General features: G+C 49.4%; 1 protein-coding gene across 1 annotated transcript in view; it reads right to left on the bottom strand.

The window, feature by feature from the left end:
* The window catches only part of ACAP3 (ArfGAP with coiled-coil, ankyrin repeat and PH domains 3), a 93603-nt gene that overhangs the window by 23166 nt on the left and 44997 nt on the right, over positions 1-25440 (bottom strand). Inside the window, exons 10-17 of the mRNA XM_073316342.1 lie at positions 24680-24691; positions 10226-10338; positions 5789-5840; positions 4412-4512; positions 3129-3240; positions 2202-2410; positions 934-1003; positions 713-807 (exon numbers count right to left, since the gene is read on the bottom strand). Of these exons, the coding sequence (XP_073172443.1) occupies positions 713-807; positions 934-1003; positions 2202-2410; positions 3129-3240; positions 4412-4512; positions 5789-5840; positions 10226-10338; positions 24680-24691 (764 nt within the window). The remainder of the gene's footprint in view (positions 1-712; positions 808-933; positions 1004-2201; positions 2411-3128; positions 3241-4411; positions 4513-5788; positions 5841-10225; positions 10339-24679; positions 24692-25440) is intronic.

The raw sequence follows: 25440 nt of genomic DNA on the forward strand, positions 1-25440 counted from the left end.
AGAAAAAGGCATTTACCGTGCCATACGGGGCTCATTTAAACCTACCAAGAGAGCCTGGCAACTGCAGGCTCGTCTCACACCCCGAACCCTGAAAGCGCATGGGGAGGGGCTGATCTCCCATGGCGCTGGGACAGTTCATGCCCCTTACGCTCAGGCCAGTGAAAAATGTATCAACAGGCTTGCTCCGTAGGGTGGGGCACAGCAGGAATGCTGCTAAGCTTGGGAGATCAGGGAAGAGCATCCTGGGCCTGGTTCCCCAGTGCCTTGGACCTTATGCAGCGGGAGTTAGTCGGATTTTACACCCACTTTGTAAGTGACTATGGGAGAGGCCAGGCCAGGAAGACCCAGGCGCTAAGAGTCAGGATACCGGGGTTCTGTTCCTCGCTCTGCCACTGGCTCACTCTGTGGCCTTGGGCATGTCACTAAAGGTGGAATCCTCCAACCAAGGGGACGAAAGTCAGGCTTCTAAACAAATGGCCTGGTTTTCAGAGACGCTGAGCAGCTGCAGCTCCCAGTGACTTGCAGGTCTAGGCTGTCATCAGCAGGCCATGCTATGTAGCTGGACAGGGTAGGGCGAAGCTGATCTCCCTTTCCATTTCCTACAACACTTCCATGCAGATATACTGACCCCCCTGCTGGCCTGCACCTCAATGACAGAGCTTGGGGGAGTCATCCCCAAACTGGACTGAGAGGTGGGTGGGCTTCGACTTACCTGGAGCTCCCCGCAGTGGGCTTCTTAAGTCCCAGCTCTTCGCACTGTGCCTCGTAAATCTGGTTCATGGTGCTGTTCCCCAGCTCGCACATTAGCTGCGATACACCAAGTGAGGAACAAAGCAATCAGGAGAGCAGCCGCCTTCCGCCTCCCCCTCAGCACCCCACCAGGGATTCCCACCCCACTTCCTCAGCCTGCTGGCACTGAAAATCAGCACTCACTTTCAGTAACTCTGGCTCCCAGGAATCCAGTGTGAGAGAGCGGACTTTGGAACAGTGAACGCCCAGACTCCTAGAGAACCAAAGGGGAGACAGAGACAGGTTATAGGCTGCAAAACAGACTCTATACAACAAAGCAGAACTGTGAGTGGCTACAGGGTGAATGAGGGCAAACCCAGGTCTTATGGATGTAGCAAAAGGGATCGATTTAGAGAGGGAGAGAATTCCACACATACAGAACTGCCCCCTCTCCTGGCGGGGTTCCCACTGAATTCTTCAAACGAAAGAGGCACCCAGTTGAGTTGTTTGTCACTGAATTCTTTTTATTTTTATTCTCCTTACTTACAGTCCGTCCTAGGAAACCTGGAATGGAACTAGGTTTCCTTACTTGGCACTTGCATTCCACTACTGCAGGTGAGTGCTGGCTTGTTATTGTAGGGTTGTCTGTGAGAGCTGGATTGCACAGCACACACGTGGTTTGATATCACAGAGGATGCTAATGATAATACTAATAATAATCTGCACATATATAGCACCTTTCCCGCCACGGATCTCAAAAGCACCTTACAAAAGTGTGCAAGGATTATTCCCATGTTAGAAATGTAGACAGTAAGGCACAGACAGGGTAAGTGACTTCCCCAGGGTCACAGGGCAAGTCAGTAGCAGTTGGGAATAGAGTCTAGATCTCCTGACTCCCAGTTTTACCCACGAAGTTCTTCATAAATTCCAGGACAGGGTAGCTGGCAGTAGAGATCATAACAGCTTCTAGAACGGCTGAAGATTTTATTAGTTAGTTTCTGTAAAATGCTCTGTAGGTGAAATATGGTAACTATTTTTACCACAACCAAGAGATTACATTTACGTCTATGTGGTAGTAGGCCTTGTGCTGGATCCTCTACATATATCAATGCTCCATATGCTGTAGACATGCATCCGATGAAGTGAGCTGTAGCTCACGAAAGCTCATGCTCAAATAAATTGGTTAGTCTCTAAGGTGCCGCAAGTCCTCCTTTTCTTGTTGCAAATACAGACTAACACGGCTGCTCCTCTGAAACCTGTAGAGTGAGTGTGTCACATACACACACCCTGTTCTGTCTCCCTCACTCTTTCTCTCTCCCTCCCTTACACACACACACTCAGGAGTGTTCTATGACCTTTGAACCTGACCGTACACACATGACAGACCAGCTCCCGCCAGACATCCCGCAGCGGCAGGCAGGCAAAGCACCCAGGCCCTCAGGCTGGGCGAGCAGCACACACACACACAGTACCTGTGGATCCCAGAGCACTCGATGCACAGCAGAATGCCCAGGTTGATACTGGCCCATCGGGGATCCGCCTGGCCGCAGTCACAGCACTGGTCATTGCCAGGGATGCTCTGGACCCTCTGCAGGATGCTCTCCCCCTTCATACTCCGCTCCCGAGAGTCAGTGGCAGAGTCGATGCTGCTGGTGGAAGGGGAGGCGGTTCGGTCCAGTCTCTGCAGAGAGAGAAGGGGAGTCACTGTGTGCTCTGCTGGAGGACAGATGGCGGGGAGTTACGTGTGTGCAGGCAGAGAGGCAGGCTGATGGGCTAGTTAGGATTTGCTCTGCCATTCCAGGGAGACACTATAGAATCATACTGGGAAGGACTGGGGAGGATGTGTGTGTGTGGGGGGGTGTTAATGTGACTGTCACAGGTGAAAAATGTCAGCTAGACAAACCTGAGCTCATGCCAAGGGAGGGGAGGGTTGAGGATACCCCAGTCTGTTCACTCCCTTTGAATCGGAGTTTGGGGATGTGGATGAAGGGAAGCATGAATCTTTCACCTGTGCTAGTGACTTCTGTCACCAGACGGTGCTACACAACACACCCTTCTCTTCCCCCAAGTACTACACACCAAGGCTAGCAGCACACAAATGATGGCATGGTATGTACCAGACCGATGCCTTGTGCCTTGTGTTTGTCTCATCTTACCAGAGAGTGAACTCCCCTCAGTGTTCCCCAGGGGAGTATATCCTGGGGAAGGTGAGGGCTTCCGGACTGCCCTCCATCACATCCCCAACCACGCTTTGTAAGCTTGCCTTTCGTTTGCTAAACTACAGCTGCCTTTGGGCCGGCACTGTCATCGTTTGAACACCGGTACATGCTAGCAAGAGCCCATGCCCGGGAGTGGCGCTGCGACAGCTTGCGAGCGCCTGTCCCTGCCCCCGGACTCACTTCGATGTAGTAGCTGTCTGGGCTCTCTCTGTAAGCGGAGGCGATGCTGGCCTGAACCGCCTGGATCCAGGCTTGGCGCAGCTTCTCTGAGTCGGCCTGCAGCATGCAGCTCCTGGGTAGGTGAGAGGCATAAGAGACGCTGGTTGGCGTGAGAACAAGGGCTTGGGGTATGGGACGTGGGAAACCACAACACAGTGAAGTGCCTGAGTTTATGACCAGCCTCACAGCCTAGCTTCACCGAGGGGGACGACGGTATGGTTTGGAGATGCATGGTAAGGACATGAAGTTCCCAGGCATGGCTTGGGGCAAAATTTACCTCAGAGAAGCTCTCTCTCCTCACCCCACCCCAGTTCATTAAAGCAGCCCTGCTTTTGCCCCAACCATCCCCAGGTACATAGAGGGTGGGTGGAAAACAGGAATATGACAGTTCCTCTCCTCAGTGTGCGCCTCTGTTTCCCTCACACAGGCTGTCCATTGCCCACAGTGCTGCTCTCATTAGGTTTCAGAGTAAACAGCCAAATTAATCCCCCTTTCCAGCCCCGGAAGAGCAGTGAGGCTCGAGTGCTCCTCGCATCCCCATGCAGCCTGAGCAATGCCCCCACCTCCTGAAGCTCAGCCCACCCATTAAGGGGTGACAGCACCATGGCCTCCTGATAGGACACTCCCAGCTGCAGGGAAATGCATTATGGATGCCGCCAACCACACACACACACATCTCGGCGTCCCCTCACCACACACTTGGAACCCGCCCCTCACAAGTTCTCTCCCTCATCAGCCCACTACACCCTCCCCCACGCACCACGTGCTCCCTCTTCCTCCTCCTCCACCCACACAGAAAATCTCTCCTTTCCTCCCAACACACGCATACACACACGCACACTTCCCCGCACCCTTCCCCGGCATTCCCCCACTTACACACTCCTTCCCCTCACACAACTGCTCCCTCCACTCTGATGCTTATAATGCCATCAGCAGCCAGCTGCTTCTTGGGGAGCCATGCTGGTGACTCCGCACTTTGTGAGGAAAAGTGGCCAGGCAGGCCCAGACCCTTATAAATTCCCTTCATGCATTATTCAGCAGCTCTGGCAGCTCCCCACCCTGACAGGCTGTCTCCAAACACCGCTCAGCATCTGGTTGAAAAAAATCGCCAGCTGATAGGACTGCAACTCTGAGTGCAGGCCAGGAGGATGTCCCCAGGTCGGAATCTACTTGCTGGGTGTTTTACAACCCCGTACACAGTCACAGCATTGCATTCTGCAGCTTCCAAGAGCCGCAAAACTTACTTGCTAGGTGAGACGACCTCAAAGCAAAATCTTCTCTCTATGTCTTCGCAGGGCTTGACGGTACAGAGCCGCAGGTCTTCCACCACCACCGTGAGGACATCCTGAAAGAAGGAGAGTGGGTGACTTTACACTCCTCTCTGAATCCCTGTCCTATTCAGACCTGCCACAGATCTCTTCCCCTCCTCACCAATTCCCTTGTCCAGAGCGCTCTTTCGTCTGAGTGGACCTCAGAAGGCTCAGCGTTTTCGCTGACCCAGCCAACCTCTGCAAGTCTGGGCAGGCAAATCTCATGAAAATTCTCTCATGAAGTTTCTGGTGCTTCCAGCTGATGGCCAGGCTGGAAATACTTTGAGAACAGGCTATCTCCTGGTATTTTAAAGCACATCCCAAATCAGCAGGAACCCCAAAGAGCAGGGACCTGATAACTAACAGGAGCAACAAGCTTTTCAAAACTCAGATACAATTTGTCTTGAGTTGTGGACAAAGGGTCTTGTATGGGGGAGAGGAGGGAAATTGTGTGTGTGTGTGTATGTTGGTGGGGAAATCATTGTGTACCCAAGCCAGAGTGCCCATGCCTGGACCTCATTTCCTACCAAATCCAGGAGAACACAATCAACACGACTGGAGACTGATCTTCAGTAAGTGCCAGGCAACCACAGCCTATTACACTGATCAGTGTTGTCTCATTGTTTCCTGGTACTCCCCCCGTCTGTCTGCCTGAGTCCATTTCTTGCCTCCTGTCTTATATTGAGATTGCAAAATCTTTGGGACAAAGGCTGTCTTTGTGTTCTGTGTGTGTACAGTGCCTAGCACCATGGAGTGTGGTCCATCACTGGGACTCCAGGTGCTACAATTACACAAATTAATAACAATAATACCACAGCCTGGGAATTACCAACTCAGAGGGAAGCCCCACAGATTTTGCCATTGTGCTGGATTTCAGGGTACGACAGTGCTGTCTCCTGCCCCTTTTCCTCTCAGACAGACAAAAGAGTAACCAAGCCCACTTTCTGAGCCCTGCCGATTGAGCAGACTACCTCCTGACGGGAACGGAGATTGCCCCGTGGAGCACCCACAATCCAAACGTGGCATATCAAACCGGGGCAGGAACGGAGTTACTCAGCACATCACCTCTCTGTTACTCTGTTGGGCAACAAGACTGGGGTCATTATAAACACCAGCCGCTGTCCTTTGGTTGTCAGAGCAGCTTGGGTTCTGAGTCTAATATTATATGAGAGGAAATTTCAGACCGGGTTTGCTGTCAGCTCTTCATCGGATCCAATTCTTCTTTCCCCCATGGTGCCCAAGTCCCCAGAACAGCAGGACATCAGACAAGTTGGCTAATCTGCTAATGTCATCTGAAATATGCTCACTGACCTTTAGCTTCTTCTGGTAGACCAGCTGGCTGTTCTGTATGGAGAACCACCTCCTGAGGAGAGAGAGGAAAGAAAGACGCATCAGAGCAAGTGAACAGTGCCAAAGCTTGGGGGTGGGGGGAGATGCAACCTACTTTCCCCTGAAGAACAGGGCATCTCCTCTGCACTTACAACATGTGCCCCGGTTTTAGGGATTGTGGGAAAGACCAGTGTGGAAATAAGATTTATCTTCCTTCTGAGACTAAAGAAGTGCTTTGCAATGTTAATGGATTATTGTATTTGGCACTGAGACACTGGGGTGACAAGAGTCCTCGATACTTCTCCAGAAATATTGACATACAGACAGAAAGATGGGGAGGGATAACATCAGAGTTGTACACTTTGTTTCTTACGTAGGCCAGACCTCTTACCCCCCCACTTTGGAGTTTGGGGGGGAGGGAGAAGCCTGGCTGAGAGGAGTGGGGATGACAGGGCCGCCTTGGGGAGACGGCACAGGCCGAGGAGCGGAGGGGCGGAAAAAGGCTTCCAGCAGCCTGATTTTGACTAAAATCAGGAACACAGTGGGCCCATTTGGTGCTGCAGGCAGAGGATGCTCTGTGATGCCTAAACCCTAACCCCGAACTTTAACCCCTAGGCCTAAGATCACTGGCTTTCCCCTGTATCCACAGTAACTCTGCTCCCCAGCCACAGACATCTGTGAGGTCACTGCCTCAACCACATATCCAGAGTGACTTTGCTTGCCCCACCCCTGTATCTAGAGCCTATCGAATCCTAACAGTTCGATTCGTGGAAATCCGGCCTTTCCGGTTTTCTGACTTTCACCAAAATCTGCAGGGGCATTGTGAGGCCCATCCCTCCATCCCCCACTCCACAACTTTCCTATAGCACGTATCACCATAGCATTGAAGAGCGCTTTACAGCTGGAGAAACTAAGGCACACACACACCCAAATTAAGTGCTTTGTCCAAGGCCACGAAGAGTCAGTGTCAGAGTTGGGATTATAACCCAGGTGTTATCACTTCATTCCTGTGATTTAGCCACAAAGATCCTCTTTTGTCCCGGGGGAGCTGAGGGAATTGACAGCAATCCATATTGTTACAGCCCATGGAGGCTGTGTGGAAATATCTGGACACACATCAGGGTGAGGGAAGAGCTCAAAGGCCTTGAATCTGGATGTTTTGGCTGCCATACTGCAGCTAGGCTATAGACAGCGGATTATTTAAAGCATCTACCACACGTTCAACATGCAAAGGAATTCGGTACCCTGGGAAAATGAGGCAAGAGAGGATTCTATTTTCAGCTCCTTGCTTGAGACATTGCTCAGAGATAAAAGGTGCCGATTGTAAACGATTTGCTGCGTCTGCCAGGAAACAGAGCCACACAGGAGACTTCAGGCCATTCTGCCTGCTCGAAAGCCCCTTTTGATCAGCTCCTGAGTGCGTTTGGAGCTGCAGCAGTTTGAGCTCCGCCTGGTGACAGCCGTTCTCTCCGGCAGTGGCAACGACATATTCTCAAGCGGCTTTGCTGTCACATGAAGCCAAGTGGAAAGCTCCCTTCCCAGCTGTTTGACCCTGGATGCTGCTCCTCACAGCTCTGTATCGCCTCCTGTTTGGTTTCTTAGCTGGGGCATTAGCATCCGGGAATGTGCTGGACTGTGGTGCTGGATCTCATTCTGACCTCAGGGGATCTTCTTCATCCAGTATCCTTCTGCGTATGTTTCCAACAGGGACTTCTTCCCAGGGCCCTTACAATCACCATGGCATCTTCCCACCCACGGTGAGGGGGATATGCATGGCTGTGAAAAGCTGGGCTGTGGGGGATACGGACAGCTGTGAATAGCTGAGCTGTGGGGGGATACGGACGGCTGTGCATAGCTGGGCCGTGGGGGGGATACGGACGGCTGTGAACAGCTGGGCCATAGGGGGATGCGGACGGCTGTGAACAGCTGGGCCATAGGGGGATACGGACGGCTGTGAACAGCTGGGCTGTGGGGGGGATACGGACGGCTGTGAACAGCTGGGCCGTGGGGGGATACGGACAGCTGTGAATAGCTGGGCGGTAAGGGGGATACGGATGGCTGTGAATAGCTGGGCGGTGGGGGGATACGGACGGCTGTGAATAGCTGGGCGGTAAGGGGGATACGGACGGCTGTGAATAGCTGGGCCGTGGGGGGATACGGACGGCTGTGAATAGCTGGGCGGTGGGCGGGATACGGACGGCTGTGTATAGCTGGGCGGTGGGGGGGATACGGATGGCCGTGTATAGCTGGGCGGTGGGGGGGATATGGACGGCTGTGAATAGCTGGGCTGTGGGGGGGATACGGACGGCTGTGAATAGCTGGGGTGGGGGGGATACGGACGGCTGTGAATAGCTGGGCTGTGGGGGGGATATGGACGGCTGTGAATAGCTGGGCTGTGGGGGGGATACGGACGGCTGTGAATAGCTGGGGTGGGGGGGATACGGACGGCTGTGAATAGCTGGCCTGTGGGGGGGATACGGACGGCTGTGAATAGCTGGGCCGTGGGGGGGATACGGACAGCTGTGAATAGCTGGGGTGGGGGGGATATGGATGGCTGTGAATAGCTGGGCTGTGGGGGGGTATGTATAGCTGTGAATAGCTGCCTTGGGGGGCATGGGGTACCTTGCTCAGACCTCCCATGGATCGTCAGCAGGGGTGAGATGGGGACTCACTTACAAACGTCCATCCCTGCCCCTAATGTAGATATCCTGCAATGTAGGAGCTCATCATTAATCTGACACAAACTGGAATGGTGTGGTGGCCTTTTTCATCAGGAAGCCTGGCTCTGCTGAGTGAAAGACTGAGAATCAAGGCAAAGCTCTGTATTGGAAATACTGCGGGGAAAACCGTAAATTGTTCATAAATACAGCTCAGAGGCGTGCCGAGTAGTTCACAGGTTAGCAAGCACCATATCCAAACCTCTGTAGCACTGGGCTGAAAATCTTACAAGAACAGCTGTTCTCTCCAGAATCTGGCACTTTGGCTTCTGGTGCCTCAGGAAACCTTGAAGTGCAGAGAATACACATGACTGCCATGCAAATGGCAAGCACAGGGACTAAGAACATCAGACAATCTTGGAATGGCAAGAAAGGCCCAGCTTGAGTTGGAGGTGAAGGTTTCGGGAGGGAGGGGTATACCCCAGCTTACCTGTCCCTAGGCATAAAACCAACAGTTTCTATACAAAAATACAGGGATGTTGTGAACTGCTTGTTTGTTTCAAAGGTGCACACTTCTACCTAGTTGCAGAAATTACCCTGAACTTGGACAGACAGGTGACCTCTATGATTGCACTGCCAGGTGAGAGGGGAAAACATGAGTGGGTCAAGGGAGCATAGATCTTATGTACTAATAACAGAATCCAGTGGTTTGACTTCTGCTCTCAGCTGCACCAGCGTAAATCAGGCCCGTTGACTATCACAAGGGTTACTAGACACACACAAATATTGATTGAGGAGAGAACCTGAAGCCCCCTTTGCTTGCAATTCACCTAAGTCCATGGGAGCTGGGGAGCCTCCAGAGCTGTGCAGGAGGCATTTATTCAACTGCATCCCCAATGAGCCATCATCTGAAATATTTGTAAGTGACTGAGAGAAGGGGCAGTGCCCAGAGGAGCCAGGTCACAGCTGCATAGCTGACATTTCCAGGCTCCCACCTCACCCACTCCCAGGGAGGTTGGATACTAGCAGCTCTCGAAAGCCAGGCTTGTCCTGCTGTGTTGGATGTTTCTCTTAAGGGTTACAAGTTTACAGCTTTCCTGGGGAAAGGCTCCAGCTGCTTTGTGTACTGTGCTCCCTGCATGAAGCTGGTGGTTGTCCTAAGATGGAAGGTTTTTGCTGGCACGTTTGCTGGCATTTACCAAGAGGCAGCAAACTGCAGACAGGCTGACTGCACTGGTTCACCCTTTAGGACTATACCCGATCTTAGCAAAGAAAGAACTAGGCTAATCCCAATGCATGTATGGTCTCCCACTGTACTATTTCCATGGTGAGCTTGGGCCCTGATGGACCAGACTGCAGGTAGCTGATAAAATAAAGAAGTAATAAAAAAGAAAGATTCAATGACTTTCAGTGGAAGAGCTGAATGGTCCCACAAACATTTTCAGAAGCCAGTTTGTGCTGCAGACACTCTTCACTATCTATAAAATATCCAGCTTCTTTTACTGAGCCTAAACCTTTCTCTTTAGAACATGCCAGCATCACAGGACCCTTCTTATATTAAGTGACTTCACAAGTTCAGCACACAAAGAGTTAAGTGATGCTGCACTGACAGACAACTCTGCATCAACCCAACATCACTTCTCTGTGTGGGCCTGGAGCTGACGAAGCCACTTAAGCAAAGGATAACACCTGCTGAGTTGTCGCAAAGGCAGATGCATTCAGAGCCCTCATCCAGTTATCAGTTGGGATTCACATTACTTACCGATTCCATGTTTTGAAAGCATTGCTTGCTCTCTTGAAGAGGTACCCTTCCATCACCACTCCGTTGGGGGCATCAACATTAAATTCCACCTTGGAATCATCGTAGGAGAAGTCCTGCAGGTCGAAACAGGTTGAGAAAACACATCAGGGGATGCTGGTGCTGTTCAGAGCCACAAGAACTAGGGCAAGAAGCAAAGTAAAAACACCCAGATAAATGGGAAACTGTGACCCCAAACAGCACATCAGTGTTAGGACCATGAGGATATCCAACTGGGAAACATGTGAACACCTGTAAGAAGGTTCTGTAGCTGCAGGGGTTATTTAAAGCAGCCTTTCCCTCAAGGGAGGCCTATGCTCCAATCCTTGATTAGGTTGCAAGAGAAAATAAGTTTGCTGGTGTCAGCCCTGGTTTTTAGTGGAGGCTAGTTTGCATCTTGAGAGTACTTCTTCTCTCAGACGTAATCCTCATGATGGCTAGACTCTGGTCCAGAGGTTTAAGACACAGAGGGTGCGGTCAGGACTTGGCAGAGCAGAGTGGCGTTCCAGGACTGGCATAGCTGAGGTGATACACATCAGGCTGGAGGAATACTGGCAGATCCAGGGCAGGTAATAGGACCATAACTGCAGAAAGTGCTGGAGCTCAGGAGTGAGGTGGGGGCTGGGTTAAGAATTAACACTGGAATAGCTGAGGGGGTGCAGGACAGAAAATGTCGAGGCAGATCTCTGCCCATGAGAAGCTTGTTCTATCTGAACATAACATAAGAATGGCCCTACTGGGTCAGACGAAAGGTCCGTCTAGCCCAGTATCCTGTCTTCTGACTGTGGCCAGTGCCAGGTGCCGCAGAGGGAATGAACAGAGCAGGTAATCATCAAGTGATCCATCCCCTGTCGCTCATTCCCAGCTTTTGGCAAACAGAGGCTAGGGACACCATCCCTGCCCATCCTGGCTAATAGCCATTGATGGACCGATCCTCCATGAATTTATCTAGGTTTTTTTTAACCCTGTTATGGTTATCTGGTTGCATTTAGTGCTCCCTGTCTCTCACTGTCATGGCTATTCACATTCCTCTCCACAATTTTGGGTTTGTCTTATTGCCTGAGAAAGTGTTCACGAATTCAGTTAGTTCGGGCATTTCCCACCCTAATGATTGTTCCCCACAGTGCCAAATTACTCCAGTTTCCTGGCTTAGGGTTTTCTCAGTCCGTTTAGGCAAAATAAGACCTTTTTGAAGATAGTTTTAAGTAATTTTTTTTTTTATAAAAAGGTCACCCACAAACCACTGCCTCCTGCTGGGCATATTTTCACACAACACCCCTGAAACAACGATGCCTGCAGAATCTTCTATCTCACATTACTGCAATAACTGGGAGCCATTAATTATTCTCACTCCAGTATCCTTAGCTGTTTCTGTTGTTAGGTGTTAGTAATGTGCACGCACTGATCCTCCTCCAGTGAAAGCTGGGGCTACACTAGCAGCTAGGAAGAGAAAGTGCGGGTGGCTTGGTATCTTGATGGTTGAAAATGTCCAACCTCAAGTGTAATCTGCAATTGGCAGCGAACAGACAGTAAAGTGTTGTTCCGTGGTTATGTTATTCTGTGTAACTGGTAATTGCCCTGGATGAGCCCAGGATCAGAGCAAACATGAGCTCGTTTACCATGTAGCTGGAAACAGGGGCAATGGATGGTGTTTCCAGGAGGGAAGAAGGAAATCACCAATCCCATTTCCAGTTAATGCATTCCACACACCAGCCCCGAGGTTTACTTATTCATCTGGCAAACAGACTGCCAGTCACATCTTCACCTATCTATCACCCTGATAGCTGACTTCCTGAGCTTGGCATTGCTGTGCCAGACAGATTCCATGGATTGTGGTAGCATGTGAGCAAGGCAAAGGGTTCCAGTAACTGGTCCCAGAAAATCCTCATGGAATTCTGCTGCCAGCGGAGGGCAGTGTCTCCTGCCTGATGGAAACCAGGTCATGGAGCCTGAATTACTTTCCACCCTAATCTGCTATACTAGGAAGCCAGTTCTTTCCGCTAGCTGCCTTCACCATTATATAGTACTCTGCATCCAGCTTCTGCTGGTATCACATGATCCCGAGAAAGGTACAACACAATCCAATGGCTGGAAGTTAAAGCTAGACAAATTCAGACTAGGCATAAGGCATACATTTTTAATGGTGAGAGTAATTAACCACTGGAACAATTTGCCAAGGGCCATGGTGGATTCTCCATCACTGGCTATTTTTAAATCAAGATGGGATTTTTTTTGAAAAGCTCTGCTCTAGCAATTATTTTGGGGAAGTTCTCTGGCCTGTGCTCTCCAGCAGGTCAGACGAGATGATCACAACGGTCCCGTCTAGTCTTGGGATCTGTGAATTTATGCTCTTGAGCATAAATATTTCTCTCCACTGTGCTAGATTCAGAGGCCCAGCCACACCACAGCGAAAAGCAGCATCATTAACTTAAGTGCCTTTACCAGCTCAGCGCATGGAGACTCTAGTGATGCTGCGTTGCTAGGCAACACGCACTTCAGTCTCATTAGGATGAGTTATTTCCGTGTTCGGAGATGCCAGCTTGCCAGGGAGATATCAGAATAATAAGAATAATACTGGTAGAGAAGGAGGAGATATAATGGGAGAAGACTGAGTCATTGCTTGAAAAGACAGTGTGACGCCCAATTAGCCAGGAGAGGCTATGCTGTAAGGCTCCCACTTAAAGGGGGTCCACTCGGCCCCAAATTTACTTGCCATAAAGGGGGGTGAAGCCCACGTGGTCTCCTTTGTGGATGCTTTTTATGTAGCATTACAAAAAAAGATAGAAGGGATTCTGATCTCACTTCAATCCACAGCCAAATCTATTGGCTTCAGTGGAATTACTGCGGAAAGACACTTGTGTAAATGAGGTCAGAATCTGGCCTGTTTGTTTTAGTGTAAACACTGTGAGCCAGAAGACGATGTCTTCTTTCAATAATGAGTGACAAGGCTAGGGCATGAGATTTCCAGTGGTCAACATTTGCCAGCTGATACCATACAGCTACGACAGGTATTTTCTGTGTTAGTTAAAGGGAGTTCTGGGGGATCTCAGGTTCCACACAGTGGAAACTAATGATAAATACGCTTTAAATCTGATGACTGTGTCGTACCTGACTTTCGGGAAGAGGTATAATTTGGGATCTAAATATGTTAATCAGGCTTCTTCAGCTGTCCCAAAACAAAAACACATTGTAATAGCAAGGAGAGAATTTTGCTGACGAATGCAAGAAGGACAGATGGGCCATAGGCATCACTGGGGTAAATCCACTAAATATCAGTGGAGTGACATCAGGTGGGAATTCAGTCCTGCATGTTTGTATTTTATTACACTTTTTCCAATTTTGATTGGCTAAAGGTGGTTCATGTGATTCCCCTTCCTCCCATTATAATTTCACAGGATTGTCTGGAAAAAAAGTCAAGTGACAAGTGACCTGCTTCGAGGCTTCAAGGACAAAACGGGCAACTGCACCTGGAGAATTTCCTGGCCTTTCAAAAACCTCTGTTTGGCCCATCTCATCTTTAAAAGAGAGAGTATAGATATATAGATAGATAAATAGTGCCTAGCACAATGGGGTTCTGGTCCATGACAGGGGTCCCTAGGTGCTGCTGCAGCACAAATAAATACTATTTCTATATACATACCCAACCTACATATATTACTAATAGGAAATTGAGGTCCACCGTGATGGGTGTTGGAAGCTAGCTCCTCCAAAAAGCACACAGCTGGAAAAAATGACATTTGGGTGCATTACTTGAACAACACTTTCTCTTTTCTAATCTACCACCCCTCCTTGTTTGCGGGGGGGAGTCAGAAAAAGCCCCTGGACCAAACTGTGGTCTCAGTTACACCGGTGTAATTACCAAGTAACTCCTTTGACGTCAAAAGAATTATGTTCGGGTAACAGAGAGCAAAATCTGGGCCCTAGAGCTCTAAGCTGGATTTGTGAAGTAGGTCCAAGTATAGGAAGAGATTCGAGGGATCAAGGTCCTGTGTGTGTCTTATCCTTGGGAACGTACCCATGTGGATACTCAGAGGGGGAATGCGTTTCGTTCAGCCCCACTACACTAGAGGGAGGTTGTTGGGGCCATTACTAGAGAATACTGGAGTATCTAAAAACAAATCAAATCAGAAAAAGGGGAGAAAAGGGAAAAATCCAGTTTCTGCCCTCCCCCCATAGAAAAATGAGATGTGTTTCTCCTTTCCCACTCAGGCAGAGAATAGGAAATGTATGGAGATGGCTTGAGGCTGAACAGCAAATAAGGCTGGATTCAAGTCAGTTTCATGTCCCTGCCATTCACAGATTGCATCCTAGAGGATTGACCGCTATGGGCCTGGGGAGAGATTAGATGCTCAGGTCCATTCAGAGAGATGCACAGAGGCAGCATTACCCTTTGTCTTAAGGAGAGACTTAACTCTTCTGGTTCCAGACTGAGAAGCGTGGCCTGGGCAATGCTGCAGCGTCTAAGCCCAGTGTGGATCCGTAGGGCCAGTTCTCTGCTCCTCACTCCTTTCTTAATAAATACTAATCACAGCATTGTTAATTGTCCAGGATGCTGTGGCTTAAATAACTGATTCCTGTGCATGTATCCCCGCATTCCCAGCCCACATAAAGATGTTTCCTCCCCTGGCACGCTGGCCACTGAAAAGAGAGGGAGCAAAGACGGGTGTTCTGGAGGGGGGACTGCTAGAATATCAGCCATCTGGCGAAATGTCATTCCCAGACCCCTGCCCTCTGATTCTGGATTCATTATAGCTGCCGGCATCAGAAGCTCGTCCAAGAATCTGAGGAAACAGTGCTGCAACCAGTGTTCAAATAACATCAGGGTGTGGCCACTGATAGAGACAGCAAATGTGCAAAAACAGTACTGCCTCACCCAACATACCTGCTCCCTTTCTGCATGTGTCTGGCTCACATCTGCTCACTTCATGGACCCAAGGACGCTCTTAATCCTGTTAGCCCTGCAGAGCCGTCCAAAGAGCCCAGGGAGACTGAGCGCAATTCTGTGCCTGCCCTACACACATCCCCATCATCAGCCGAGCCATCAGTGAAGTCCCTGTGGCTGACCCTTTATTAGACAGAATGCCATGAACCCAGCTGGACTCTCCAACCGCAGGTGGAGTGAGAGAAAAAATCGCCTTTCTGCCTTGTAAGCCGAGTAACGTTCCTGGGTCTAATCACACTCGTAAAGGCTTGATGGAACAAGACAAGGGGCTCACGCTCTCTCTCAGGCTCCTGCTGTCGTGCTGTCTCTTACACGTAACTGCACATGTTATGGATGGAAACTCGGCTTTGATTTTAATAAACTGCCTTTTGTCAGACCCTTAACATCATTGCAATGTTGGCGCAGGGCAAAGCTGGTTTTGTTTTTAGTTCAGTCTAGCTCTATCAGTCTACCTCATGGCCTTGTGGAGCGAACACTGGCCTAGGACTCTGGACAGCTGGACTCTAGTCCTGGCTCTGCCACAGGCCAGCTGGGGGACCTTGGACAAATCACTTTGCCTCTCTGTGCCTCAGTTTCCCCATATGTGAAAGGAGAATAATGATTCTGAGCTCCTTTGTAACATGCTTTGAGATCTATTGATTAAGAGCTCACTGCTATTATTAATCTAGCCATCCATGTGTTTTACACCATATTCATCACGATAGAATGGGTGCCCACTGCCATTATGAAATGACAGATGCATGCTGGAATTGTGTTCTGAATGGCATCTGGCTACAGCTGTCCACGCAACAGTGAGCTAGCCACAGCGGTGATGCGTTGGAGCACACAATGTTAAAATAAACGAGCCACCCTCTGAAACAAGAAATAAGATCTGCAAAAAGTCCAGCATTTCCTCCATCATCTGTTCTCTTTTCTTTCATGCAGTTTTGATAAATCACATCGATCCTACCCCTTTGTGCCCCTTCTCCCTGCCCCATGGCTTTGAATTTACACCCAAGGCTGCCTGGGAACAGAGGGCCTTTTAGAAATGACATCACAATAGTTTCCATGGGAACACATTGAATGCCACTGAAGCAACAACAATGAGGTAACAAATTCCAAGAGAGGGATGTGAAAAAGGCCTAGGCATGGATACTTTCAAACTGGCGAATGGAAAGGAGGAAAAAACCAACACAGACACTATCTCGTACAAAGGGGCATTGAAAAAAAAATGTCAAGGTTCTTTCGAGGGCTAGCACTTTAAGAAGCCGCTTGTCTATCTCCATGAGACAGCCACGGTGAGTCTTGTCCAATTGCTTATGCAGAGCCAGCCATGCACGCAGGGAAGGAGACTGATCAAATTAAATAAACTTCCTGATAAAGTGAACCGCTGTAACAGGAAAAGTGGAGACACGCCCCAGTCCCTGGGACCGTTGGAAGGTCTTCTTCAAAGGACAGAGCCCTGCCCACGAGCCTCTAGAAACTCTGTGCCTTGCGTAGCTGGGGACTCTTGGGTATATCCCCTTAGCATAGGTCTAACACTGTCCTGAAGGGGGCGACACACGCGAGAGTGGAGATGTGCAGGATGGAATCTTCATTAAAGCACTGCACTCTGCTACAACTACATTCCCCACTCAGGCCACGGTATCCAATCTGATCGATTCGAATAACCAATACGCTTTCATGCTGTGTATTGCACAGCTGGCAATCCACCGCTATGGTTTCATATACATCCTGTTTGTTAGCAAATCCCTTCGCTTATGCTATTTCCGATGAATAGCAATCAGGATAATAAAAAATACATGCAGGTATATGTACAGTCTGTGCGTGCATTGCCTCAGAAGGGACAAAATAGTTTTATGCAAACTTGCTTTCTCAATTAGCAAAGCATTCAGTTATTCTCTTACATCAACTGTCACTATTTAACAATTATATAGACTGGAATGCACACACAAAACCTGTGAGTATAATATACACCATATGAAAATAAATGCTATATGAGACCAGTTTGGCTATGTACTTTGTGTGTGTGTATATATAGATATAGATAGATGATAGATATAGCTCTAGATAGCTATACACACACACACAAAGTATATATAATGTGTGTGTGGATATATGCAGATGGAATGTACACATACATATATTTTGCATATAAATGCACTCACATTTTATATATGAACAGAAGAATATAAGTATATACTCTGCTAGTGCATGTGAATATTAAACCACTTTCTATACATGATCACTTACCTGTCTCTGTGTGTAGATTGTGTACACACTGTGACCCCATATGCCCACACAGGTTCTAAGGGGGAACCCCTAAACACACATTCCCATTCATTGTGCACAAACACACATTTGAAGGCTAGATCTCGAAGAATCCAATTTACAGCCCTTTTGTTTCTCTCATTGTCTTCTGATAACTGATCGCCCTGCTCTCGGCTTGCCAGGGAGAAGATGCTCAGGGACCGTTCTCCACTTTTATGTCACACCAACAGAACACAACAAATCCGCCCTATCAAATAATAAACCAGAACTAACTTGTCTGTCACATCAGCGAGCAGGGAGACCTGGTCTTGCACGCCTGGTCTTGCAGTTCTCTTGCAACCAAAAGGAGAGTGCCCCCTAAACTTCCTATCCCAGCAAAGCACCCCTGTATGAAAAGCTCCTTACCAGAAGGTACTCAAGCCTGCCAAAAATCTTCATGCTGCCCGTTGCGGGGAAGGAGTTCTGCTGATCTAGTCAAGTGAGCAGGGAGCTTCTGTGCGTGCCTCTCCTCTCAATGGCTCTCTAAAGCAACATCTCTGCAAGGCACCGTGGGATGGGAGGGAAGGCAAGATCTCCCCCCACACACACTCCTCCTCACCCCTCCCACTCCTTTTTGGGTGGCTGTGAGCACCGCCGTTCGCTCCTGTCAAAGCAGGGATACTGTGCGAAGGAAGCGTGCCAGGCTCTAGGGACCACCTGCCTGCCCGCTCCTCCTGCCTCCCATTCACCAACAATCAGCTTAGAGCAAAGGCTAATTATCATACAGCTGTCACCGTGGGACAGAGGGGCGTGGGGGCAGCCAACAAAGCCAGAGCAAAGTTGACAAGAGGATGCTCCGCCGAAGCGCCTTGACCTCAGCCGAGTGGATCTCCAAGGGTTTGGCATGCTTTTGCCAGGAGCTACTTCCTACTGAGACCGTCTCATACATGGGACCCCCTCCTAAGGAAAACAGAGCCCCCCCATTGGCTGACAAAGCCACACACGCTCCGTTGGGGCTGCTGCGTGTCGGAGCCATATGGCCGCCTGGTTTATTATTTAGTATTTGTTGATACTAAATCAGGCAGTCGGCGCTGCCCTGACTCTCACCACTCTTTTCCCGCACACGTGCAGAAAGCCGTGCGCTAGGCCAGGAGAAGAGTCAAGGGGCTCCAAAGAAACTTCTCATTTTCTTTGATTGGCTGGTAAATTTGGGTTCAATGGAAGGGCTCAGCAAGGCCAGGAAGTGGGAGAGAGGATGGACTAACAGTTAAAGCACATAATGAGTTAAGAGACCTGGGATCTATTCTTCACTCAGCCACAGACTCACTGTACTTCAAGCAGGTCATTCTCTGCCTCAGTTTCCCCGTTGGTAACTGGAGATGGCAATAACTCTTTCCTGCTACACATGGGGGTGGCAAGGCTGCAGGGTGGTTTGAGATCCCCACCTGGAGGGCACTAGAGAAGGGTTAGGTATTACTTAATCATTATTTTTATTTATTAACTCCAGCTGCGGCCAGATATGACTTGCAACCTCCCCGCAAACAGCTCAGCCAGTGCACCTTAGTCCATACCCTAGGCCTCTCCTGAGTATAGACTGCTTGTCACATCAAAGCGAGGGCCAGTGTGCCAAGCTTCCCTATTTAGTAGGGGCAGTCCCTGATTATTAACTTAAATGTTACCCCTTTTCTCCTCTGTCCTTCCAGAAAGCTGTCACAGGCCCATGTATTTCAATGGCGTTTGAAGAGCCAGCCCTTTATTCTTCTCCCTTAAATGTCGCTTTCTGCACCTTTCAAATGTCAGCCAGTGTGTGTCCCCCTTCCGCGTTGTTGGGGCTAGCAGGAAACGCACAAACTCATTTCACTTGTGGCTTAAGACAAATTTGAACTCACATCTCCACAGGAGCCAGGCCACAGCAGTAACACAATGTCTCTCCGCAGTCACATTTTAAATACCGCGTAACTTTCCCCCCACACTGGCTGTGCACGCAGTAAATGCAGAGTGATCCAGCAGCTTCATGTTAAAATCTTATCCTCTCGCTTTTCCCAGCTGGCAGGAGAGTTTAGAAGGGTTTGCTCCAAACCATAACAATTCAGACCCCCTGCACCCCTGCGCCAATTTTATTAGCGTCCCCTCTGTTTAAGCACTATTTGTTTTCATGTAGAGTGTGAGACAGCAAATGGAACTTGCCTGGCGTTGTGGGGCTAGCGGGCCAGGAGGACAAAGGGGGCAGTGGTTAAGATAACAAAGGCAGCTTGAAATGATCCCTGCACTGGGAATATGCACAAAAGGTGACAGATGCAGCAGAGGCTGAGGGAGGGATGAGCAAAGGACACTTGAATAACAGTATGAAGGAAAATAATCCAGCGACACTTCAAGATTTTCTACCCTGCAAAATTTCTTCTGCTTTATTTAAAAAACAAACAAGCAACCAACCAACCCTCAATCCAAATCACAGCTCCTCCTAGTTAACGGGTTCCGGCCTGCCTGCGTCCCACCCCTCGCAAACCTGACAAGGGGTAATTCAATTAGCAAGGCATCATCATGGGTCACCCTCAGGGTAGGACCCACAAAGCATTATTTCAAATTGGAGTCACTCTCTCCCTGCTGTCGCCAATGCCAGTGCCATGTTGTTTGGGGAGACACTGTGATAGGGCAAAATATATTACTGCCTATCTTCTCCGAGGGAAAAGGCAGTTGTGGGTCCCTATAACTCAGCAGGAGAGTGGGGATTAAGTGGGGTGAAATCTTTATCCTACAATGACTATGGTCCAATGGCATTGCTGCAGTTTTCAGAGGCTGTTATGTATGAGATCGTATTTCCCCTTGATTCCATGCCTAACCCCCGAATGTAGTGCCCAGTAGTATATGTTAAGACACAAAGAAGTAACAACCTCTTCTAATGGTACCAGATTGCATCCAGCGATATCAGAGCTCTTTACAAACGTGGGTATCATCGTCTCCATTTCACAGACAGAGAAACTGAGGTACGGAGATGGCCAAGTGATTTGCCCAGGATATAGCAAAGTGGGAGTAAAACCCCTTTCTCTTGAAGTCCTGGTCCCACGCTCTCTTTGCTGGGCCATGCTGTTTCCTGTTCTACTCCACAGAGATCACAGAGCACATAATACAGAGAAGGGTTAATCTCACCTGACTCTGTCATCCGGACACCCTCTATTCCCCACCCTCTCACAAAGCCAATTCAGCCTGCTTATCTGCAGCCTCCCTGCTGTCTCCAGAGAGACGCTGGCTCCTTCAGCCAGGGCACACGCTCTCATGGCACTGCTGACTTTAAAAACAAAATTCCTGTCCGGCTATAACAAGCAATGGTCTGGGGGTCATTGGATCCAGGGCTTTGGTTTGGCCCAGTATAGAGCTGCAGGGGCAGCTCCAGAATTCAGGGCTGTTCAGACCTGTATTTTGCTTTGTGTCCATCTCAACGTAGGGCCACATCCTCAGCTGCTGTAAAGCCGCGTAGCTCTGTTGGCTTCATGGGCACGAGGCTGATTTACACCCGTTGAGGATCTCGCCCCCTACTGCAGCTGGAAGTGAAATGCTTCCAACCCTGCACTCGACTATGGCTGTCTAACTTTCCCAGGGCCACTGGTCATGTACATAGGGAGCCAAGGCCATGGGTAGCTCTGCTCATAAGGATCCCAGTCTGGTATAATTGCTCCTTTGCTTTCTCTGCGTCTGATCCCGAGTCATTCCTCAGCTCTTCCCGGCCAGTCTGGTTAGTAGAGCAACTTTGTGTGAAATGGCTGGTTTTAAATGCACTGCATTAGAGAGACCCTTCCCTGCTCTCTCCGATGAAGTCATCACGCCCGTTTAATCCCCCCCCCCCGCCCCGGGGCCAGGAGGCTCAAATGGATTTCTTTCCCTCCCCGCAGGGCAATCAGGCTCAGGGAGCGTATGCACACACAGGAAACGCTTGTCAGTAGCCTTCCAATTCTGTTACGCTTTCATTTCATGAGGCATGACGTTCCCCTGAGAGAGCATTAACAAAATAAGAGCGCCATGAAAGCCCTGCTCAATTTTTCCCTGCAGAGGAACGTTGATCTGCATGAGAGCCTAGATACACGTGAACTTATCAATGAATTCTGCACCCTGCACGGCTGCTTTCTCTCTGCCTCCTGTGTTTCTTCACTTAGCTCCTGAATGGGGGGCGGGAGGGAGAGCTCAGTGGTTTGAGCATTGGCCTGCTAAACCCAGGGTTGTGAGCTCAATCCTTGCGGGGGCCATTTAGGGATCTGGGGCAGAAATTGGGGATTGCTCCTGCTTTAAGCAGGGGGTTGGACTAGATGACTTCCTGAGGTCCCTTCCAACCCTGATATTCTATGATTCTATGTCTGTTTTGTCAGTGGCTCTTGCACATCGCCTCTTATTTTCACCACAGCACATGGGATGCTCTGACAGATGCTAAGTGGATTCTGGGTCCGACTCTAAACTGTACAATGCAGCTTGTCAGTGATTCTGAGGAGTGGCCCAGATGGGACAAATATCTCTGGCTTGTTTTTCTCATGTAGTGTTCTTTAAAAAGAAAAACAAAGCAGGGATGGACTAATGTTATACACCTCAGGCCTGGCATTCCAACACCCCAGCATTCAGGAGTGCTGCTGAGAATCAGTCTGGCTCTTTATAAAGAAAGCAAAATTGATGTCTGGATCCAGACTGGAATTTTGAAATCTCCTAACAGCTGGGGGAGCTCAGGATCTGGAGTTGTAGATTGGACCAATCACAATGAAAAGGCAGGCACAGCCGGATTTCATCACACAACAACATGGAATTAAAATATTTCACCCAGGCAAATCAATCTCTCTGGTGTGGATTTGTGTGGGAGTTTCACACCTTTGCAGGTCTAATTTCAGAGTCAGGTTTCAGCAGCCCCCCAAACCTGGGCTTTGCCTGGTTTCAGGTTGAAATGAGACAGAAGCCGGAGCTGCACATCTTAAATCCAGTTCCCAACTTTCCTGGGAGTTGGGGCATGTTTGGATCTGGGGTTTTGGTTCAGCCCATTATAGTGAAGGGACTCAGCTGAATACCTGGATCTGAGGGTTCTAATTTGGATGCTTCTAAATTGTATCTGTGCATGACCTGATATTTCTCCTAGTGGTTTGTGTTACCAGTTGTCCTATCTTCTGCTGGTGCTGAAGGACTCCTGGTGGGGTGTAGCTTGTGGGGTTCTTAGCTATTGGCCTGGAGAGAATGACTAGCTCTCATAGGCCATCAGCCAACAAGCTTCCTAGTGAAAGCCTACACAATTTGGAAACCACGCAGTGGATTAAATCGAGTTCTCAGACTCGCCCTCTCTCGGGATTTTGCCTTTGCTTTGCTATTCAGCCGTTCAATTGCAGATTATCTCGCTTTGAAGCCAGTTACCTAATCTCATCAGAAAAGGGGCCTAATTCCGTGGCCTCACTGTTGTCATCTCCTGTGGGAAAGGACCTAAATGGATCAGAATAGAAAAGCCTCAATAGCTCATCTGTCTACACCCAGGAGGTAGAATGAGCTGCTGTCCAATGGACTGGACGCCTCAGACTGAAGACAGCAGGACACACTCTCTGCCATGAGTGAAGCCTGAGCAACAGGAGAGGCAGCGTCCGGGACCGAGCTGACTGGCAGCCTCCGCTCAGCAGTGGACTTTCACTCTCAGCTACGTACAGCAGAGGTAGGGATCCCACGGCTGAGCTGACGCGGACCTGACTGAGATGTAGGGCTTGTACCTTCATGTCCTTCCTGGCTAACAAGCTGAGGTGTGCCCCGGCAGTGCATAATCATAACCCCTATTACATATGGCCGCACATTGGTACCAAACCAAAGAGGGCCCCATCAGACATCCTCCCCAAGTACCTTAATGCTTGGTTGAAGGGAAAGGGAGCAGGTATTGAAGAACTGCTGAGCTCCAAGAAAACAGACAGCAGATTAACTAGCTCCTGTCTCCCATGCTGTCCCATCTGGCGGTTTGCAGAACAGTTCCTGACCCGTGTCAATAAAGCTAAAGTAAACAGGGTTATGCAATGGAGCTACAGTGCAGCAGCTGTGGCTAAGTGATCCGTGGAGCAGGGAGAAGGGGGAAAGACTCCGTTTATCATTCTGTCAATTCACAGTCGATTCAGCAATGGCTTCCTATCTGTTGAATTCCACGCCTGAGAGTGTTCTTCTACTCAGTGGGAATAAGATATATAGCCATGGCCCCACTTCAGCTCACAAATCCATCGCCTGCTTAGCCTCTGGTTTTCCACCCAGAAACACAGGGCAAGGTGAAATGAAGAGGAGGAAGTGTCCATGGTGCTGAGAAACAGCAACCCAAGCCCTGGTGACCAGAGCATGGCCCAGTCGACTTGCTCCTTTATCCCATGCTCCTAACATTCCATGCTCACCGAAGCCAGGGACAGAGGCGCATTGGTTGGACCCAAGGAGAGTGTGGGTATGCACCGGGCAAGTTTTGCCCACACAGCTCCACCCCGTACCTCAGACCAGACGAGCACCACCACCCACCATTCCAGTCCCAAGGCCCCTTGCACCTCATTGCTCAGTTATAAAAGCCCCTGCTATTCCAGGCCCACAGCTCTGCCAATGCATCTTATTCCTGACCCGCAGCGCTCCCTCTTCTGCGGGTCCTGGGCCCTTTCAGGGCTCTGCCAATGCACTTTTGGCCAGAATTTTGTAAAGTACTTAGGTGCCTACAGATGCAGATGGGGATAGGCACGCAGAGGGGTTTTCAAAAGCATGTAGGATTTCAGTGGCAGTTAGGCCCCTAGAACCTATTGAAAACCCCACTAGGTGTGCCTACTTGCATCTTCAGGCACATGAATGCTTTCCAAAATCTGGCCCATCCATCTTCAATTGCAGAATTTCTTACTATTCTACTTCCACTGCTTGGTCAAAACACTTCAGTCCCAATCCACGGAACCCCTGCAGTTCCAGAACTGCGCCTCTCTTGAGTCAAGACTGCCAGGCATCTGGGATATAGCATGGTAGTTTTGTTATGTGAAGGAAAATCTAATAGGGATTAGGATGAAACCACCAAACTCCCTTACAACTGTGTTTGGGAATTAGTTCTCCAGAGACGACAGGCTAGTGCACTAAAGGATCCAGCCAGGATCCATCCCATTGCCAGTGTAGATCTAAAAGCAGGGCTCACTGGAGTTCACGTGTAGTTAAGTGCAACTCCGTCCAATAAATTTAGCTCATAAAAGGGAAGAACCAATCTCTCAAAAGACACTACACAGCAAAGTGGCTGTACTCACCTGCAGGAGGGTCTGGAGGGGGCACGTCAGCGATGGGTGATGAGAGAAAAAAGAAGAAAAAAAGGCACATTACTTAACATTTCCCTAGTGATCAAGTGCAAAATCAACCCCCAGCGAAGCTTCTCAGGGCGTAGTGACCATGTTTTCCAGATGCACCGGCAGGCTCAGAATTATCTATGCAATTTCTGTGCCCCTCCAAATCTTGTATTTCTGCACACAAGCAGTCGCTACATACCAGGGTCAGGGAGCCAAACAGCTCAGTGCCTGATGTGCATGGCAGATCTGACACTGTGGGCCCATGGGAATGTAGTTCTGGGTTTGCAAACTGAGAAGACAGCACTGCAGCTGCTTTCTATGAATGCCCAGCAATAGCACAAGGGAACAGCATTTGATTTGGTCTTCCATAGCTGTACAGAATAACGAGTTAGATGCTGTCAGTGCAGCAACCGGTATATACTCGGCAACAGGCCATGTTAGAATCCGTGTTAGCAAAGGAGGGGATGTAGGGGCCACACTCCTCGGTTTTCCCTTACGATTCACAAGCAATTGCAAGGGGATCTTTAATTTCTGCCAAAGAAGACCTCAGTTTAGCATCTCATCCCTGATCATGCAGACCGATACCCTTCCCCTGCTACTGCACTGGGAGTTTGTTATCCAACTCTGGGGGTTAGATGTGAATCCACAGTTTGTGGTTCCAGAGTCAAGAACTCATCCAGCTGCAACACCCAGTGCCCCACTCTCAGCTACTGGACAGCTCCCCT

The sequence above is a fragment of the Lepidochelys kempii genome, chromosome 18, assembly GCF_965140265.1.
Source record: "Lepidochelys kempii isolate rLepKem1 chromosome 18, rLepKem1.hap2, whole genome shotgun sequence".
NCBI lineage: Eukaryota > Metazoa > Chordata > Testudines > Cheloniidae > Lepidochelys > Lepidochelys kempii.